The sequence below is a fragment of the Diospyros lotus genome, chromosome 12, assembly GCF_014633365.1.
Source record: "Diospyros lotus cultivar Yz01 chromosome 12, ASM1463336v1, whole genome shotgun sequence".
In the NCBI taxonomy this organism is placed as follows: Eukaryota; Viridiplantae; Streptophyta; class Magnoliopsida; order Ericales; family Ebenaceae; genus Diospyros; species Diospyros lotus.
Genome location: NC_068349.1, coordinates 19,327,480 through 19,332,781, shown reverse-complemented (window position 1 = coordinate 19,332,781; position 5,302 = coordinate 19,327,480). Strand labels below are relative to the sequence as shown.

Below are 5,302 nucleotides of genomic sequence, written 5' to 3'. Positions count from 1 at the left end.
CAGCCGCCTAAATAAAAAGATGATCTCACCACATCGATTTTGGTTAACTAGCATTTGGTGTATATATTACATTATTAATTACAATGAAATTATGGGTCATTTGATAAAACGATGAATTGATCTGATAAACTTAACTAATAATGAAGAGAGGACTCCACAAGACTTAATTAAAAGGACTAAGTAAGAATTTTGAAGATTTTGTTGTAAAATTATACATAATTCACACACACATATATATATATATATGAATTTGTAGTAAAATTTTAGATGAATAGAATAATTAAAATAAATAATGTAGTTTACTTTTATAGGCATCGGTGGTGGGAGCCATTTGACACGTGACTTGTTGATGTGTGATTTGACTTTTCAAGAGAAATGTTACGAATGAGGTCGGAGAGCTTAAAAATACTTTTAAGAATGAAATGTCCCGAAGAATATTTCCTAATACATATCCATAAAGACTCATCGAAGTTATCAGGTGACTTGACTTGAGGAAACTCTTCGAATGAATCATGGACTTATATAAGCTTAGGAGCTAGACTAGCCAAAGGCTTTTTGGAGTCTCTCAAAAACTCTTGTCCGGAAAACTTGAGTCTTCATTGAGTCTCCGTCTTCTAGGAATACTTTTAGGATTTTTAAATTTTTAATTTTAATTTTTCTAGTGCCCCCACAATAACAATAATTTTTGAATAAAAAGAAATAACCCAACAATGGGTTCTTCCTTCGCTGGGTCAATAGCGACAAACAATGGCTATTTTTTGTGTTTTTATTTTTATTTTATGTATATGTTACATCATACTTTTTAATGAATTTTTTAATAAGAGAGTAAATTGTAACAAAATTTAAAGTTTAATAATTTCTATAAGACAAATTAAAATGTAAGAACTAATTTATTACAAAATATAAAATTTAAGGCAACGATATCATTTACCCTAAAATTATTTTAAAAATCCATGAATTTAAGTTAAATTTTAATTATAATTATTTAATTAAAAAAACTCAAATTCACCCCTAACACAAGAAAAGGAACATTGAACTGATGGAATCATGAATTAAAATCCAATGGCAAAGGAGGCCAAGGAAAATCGATAAATTTAATATAAGGCTATCTATGCCTAAAGGGAGGAGGCCCCACTTGAAAATTGACTTTCATATGATAAAACAAGAATTCAAGAAATAATTGAACAATAATGAGATGATTAAAACGCTATTGATTGGTTTTGGCAAGCTTGAGAGTGACAAAAAGCCACCCACACTCATCATTCATTATCATTAACATCTACATATAAAGATAAGATATAGATACAACAAAGCTTGAACCTGCTGCAATGCACACACACACACACAGCCACTCCACTCCCCTCCCCCCATAACACAGTGCTATATTATTCTTAGACTTCAAAGTACTGGCACTGACCACTGACCCCTGATTTTGTAGATTCATAAAGATCTGATTACCCTCCAAAGAGAAAAAATATGGAACCCTTTTTCTACCAAAAGACGATAGTGAGTGAGGTTGGTTCCATCTGCACGGGTCATTGTCACCAGCTCCTGAACGCCATTGCTATTTGCTGCTGCCATCTCTCTCTCTCTCTCTCTCTCTCTCTCTCTACCTTTGAAATCTCTTTTCATGAATTTACAGAGGAAAGCCTTCAAGTGGGATCTCATTTTTCCACTGTTGGACACTGTAATGGTCAAAAACATACCAAAAGATAACGGAAAGATGATTCCATCAGCCCCCCTTTTGAACGCTTTTCCCCTCTTTTCTGCTCAAATCCCACTATCTTTCTGCTTCTCCGGGCAATTTTCCGGCAGGTTCTTTGATATCTCTGGCGATGGGTCGCTGGCTGATCTCGGCAGAAGAGACGACTCCAACTCTGAAAACGACCCACAAAGATATACAACGGTATAACTGTTAGGACCGCGCAAACGCAAACAATATCAATATATGGAGAGAGAAACTAGGAAAAATATTTAACCAAGTAGTGAGTTTTAGATGATTTTCACCTTTTTTGTCTATTACTGACTTACTGGTTGTTCAAAGGGACGTAGCTGTGGATATGGCGACTAAATCGGATTAACTTCCCTTAATCCGAATCAACAAAAATAATGATAACTGGAATCGATTATATACCTGCACTGGATGAGTTGAACGATCTCTTGCAGTGCAAAATGGCGCTTTGAATCCCATCCTGTTGCTCCAAAAACGAGTCGTCCCGCCGGTTCGCCGAAATTGAACCAGAACCTGCCGCCGCCGCCGCCGACGCCGATCGGCTTTTCCCCAAATGCTTGCAGACCACTCTCAGCCCTGCCGGAATATTCCCCTGTTTCTGGCACTTCACGTTGCCGGAACGTTCATCCACGTTCGTCGGTTCAGTCTCGGCCTTCGCCGCCGACGGCGAGTTAAGCGGCTGAGACGGTCCAGATTTTGTCGATCCCAAGCTTATCTTCTCGCCGTATCGCTTCGAGACTCGGATGTAGAGAGGTTTTACCATCTTCAAGTACTTCAAACTCAGCTTCTCGTCGGAAGCCGATTCCGTCTTGCCCTGTGGCTTCTTCTCGGCATTGTTGTTTCTCGTGAACAGAGACGCAATCTTCGCTTCTTCAACCTTCAATTTCACCTTCAAGAACTTGCTCTTCTTCTGTCTCTCCTCCGGCCGTTCAGCCTCTTCCGGTTTTTCCTTTCCCGTCGTCGATTTCTTCAGCTTCAGCATCATGACTCGAAGCTTCGTCGCCGGTTTCGACAAAGAGAACGGCGATTTCCAGTCCGGTTCCGAGCCGTTCGAAGCCGCCGGCGAAGGCTCGACGGGCACGAGCCGACCCTTGAAGAAGAGATCATCGGAAGGAGAGCGCGAACCGAACGAGAACGTGAGCTTCAACTCGCTCTCGTTCTCGCTGTCCGTTGCTTCCGGCTCTTCTCCATCCACGTCGTTGTTACAGTTCGTGCAGTCGCCGTCTTCGTGCTCTCTTTGTTTCTCCTTGTTGGGCACCGTGAATTCCAAGTCAAAGAAGGGTTCGTCGTCGTCGTCGTCGCCGGTCGTGGCAGTAACAACTGTTGCAGTCTGGGTGGTGGTGGCGCTCTCGACGACGGTGGTAGCGTGGCCGCCGCGCCAGTACTTGAGCAAGCTGAAGGCGTCCATGGAAGGCAAAAGTGAGTAGTGGGAAAAGAGGGTGGAAGAAAGGGGAGGGGAGCGGCGGAGTGGAATGGAGGGAGCAGAAGCAGAGTAGTAATGGAAATGGTGAGGGTGTAAGCTTTTTGCAGAGCGTAGAGAGAGAGGACGCACAATTGGCAGTGTCCCTGCGGCCTGCAGCGGTTATATTATGGCATCGTGGTACTTGGATTGCTATCTCAAATTTTGAAACCATTCCCTTCTTCAAATTTAAATAATAATAATAATATTATGTTTGAAGGGCTAAAAATGTCTTTTATCATGCAATTTAATGGTATTTTGGTCCTCTTAAATCTTGATTGATCAATGAACTTGACCTTTCCTTTTCTTTTTTAAACAAAAAAGTCTAAGTATTTAGGTAAGCCTAATAAATAAGAGGTAAGAGGATATCAAATGTAATCATTCCAAATTTAATGCTTTCTGAAACAAAGATGAAACTGATTGAATGGGAGGGTGTTTTGAAAGAGATTGGACATTAGATGTAATTATGGTTGTTGTTTATGCTCCATCAATGGAGTCACACAGATATGTGGTTTGACAAGAGATTGTGCAACATAAAGAGGATTTGTGAACATAACCCCCCTAGGTTAGTTTTTATTAATGGGTGAGTCTCTCTCTTATTTTATTTTTTTTTTCTCAACTCTTCTCCTTTTTTTCGTAATTGATGACAAAATGAGTCGCGAAATATAACACCTCACTTTTTTGAGTGTGCTATAATTTGAAATAATTTTAAAATAATAATTTTTTTCCCTTCAAATTAATGCTAAACTATATCATTCTTTATATCTATCCTAAAATTTTTATATATTTATCTCGAAAGAAAATCATCATAAACATCAAATGACGAAACTAGAATCGAACTTGACATTTTAATATTAATCATAAATCAAATTCTTACATTACATTTCTTGAACTTAATCCCCAATTCAAGGCTATTCATCAATGAAACACAAGCTCCTTAACATGACTTAAAATATAACATACGTTCTCAACTAACATTAATCATAAATAGGGTTATACATTACCATTTCTCAAAACGTTCAAAATTCAAAATAGCAGAACTTAAATACATGGGCTACATAACATCATTCAATTCATCATGCATTTTGCTAAATGTCATTTCATGTCTCATTCATCCTTATTCTGCTACAATCTCCATCTGGAATGTTTGAATATTCCAAGAGTAAAGTCCAAGTTAGATGATTAATCATCTAAGTAAAGGTATAAAATTATTTTCGTGCATGTATGCAAAATGCAAAATGTCATCATTCATCATTTCCTTCCGTGAATCAACCGTACCTTATGCTACCCCCATTGCTACAGCTTCCTATCCATGCCGAGATCAATGGATGCAGCGGTGCCGGCCCGCATTCCCGTTGAATCGACCTCACCTTAATGCTACCCCCATTGCTACAGCTTCCTATCCATGATGAGGTCAATGGGTGCAGCGGTGCCGATCCGCATTCTCATTTGCACCTTAATGCTACCCCTCATTTCTACAGCTTCCTATACCATGTCGAGGTAAATGGGTGTAGCGGTGTCAACCTGAACTCATATGCAATGCATGATCAATAACATCATCGTGAATTTATACACATTTCATCATCAATACATGTAAATACAATCTACATGATGCATCGCATATCATGGCATGATAACATGACAAAATCGTTCACATAAAATTGGGTTTTGAAAAAACCATTTACGGGGTAGGACCACTCACAAACCAAGCCTTTTCATAAAACTAAATGCCAATTGAGTAGTACCACTTACCTCATTTACATCTCATAATATCTTGATTCTCGTGCCAGACTTCTATAATACCCGGTATTACGTGGTATTGAAAAAGAAATAAATTTGGACTATTTTGCCAGGAGCTCGGGTGGTCCGGGAAGCCCAAGGGTCAATCTCGAGAAATTAATTAAAAAAATTTCTGAATTGGCGGCCGGGAATACCCCAAGACTTGGATGTCCAAGGAAAAGGGCATGAGATTGGTGAGCGTCTTGAAAAGAGGCCAATGACATTGGAAGCGGTACGATCGGGAATAATTTTTGAAATAAATTCTGTATAAACCCGAGTGGGTGTCAATACCGAATAATCGGAGATGACCTCCTGGAAGCTGAGGGGACCCT

The 5,302-nt window shown here is 39.2% G+C and overlaps 1 protein-coding gene across 1 annotated transcript; it reads right to left on the bottom strand.

Moving 5' to 3' along the window:
* Positions 1 to 1,212: 1,212 nt before the first annotated feature.
* LOC127814028 (probable membrane-associated kinase regulator 2) lies at positions 1,213 to 3,331 on the bottom strand. Its single transcript, XM_052355247.1, has 2 exons — positions 2,135 to 3,331; positions 1,213 to 1,877 (listed from the first exon to the last, which is right to left on the bottom strand). Exons 1-2 carry the CDS (start codon positions 3,138 to 3,140, stop codon positions 1,771 to 1,773), a joined length of 1,113 nt encoding a protein of 370 aa, XP_052211207.1. The 5' UTR covers positions 3,141 to 3,331; the 3' UTR covers positions 1,213 to 1,770.
* Positions 3,332 to 5,302: the final 1,971 nt, after the last annotated feature.

Bases quoted from the DNA above. Each gene is read 5' to 3' on its own strand.
- LOC127814028 (XM_052355247.1), bottom strand. From the start codon at position 3,140: ATGGACGCCTTCAGCTTGCTCAAGTACTGGCGCGGCGGCCACGCTACC. The intron at 1,878-2,134 runs GTATATAATCGA...GGTCGTTTTCAG, and splicing joins GTTCAACTCATCCAGTGCAG to AGTTGGAGTCGTCTCTTCTG.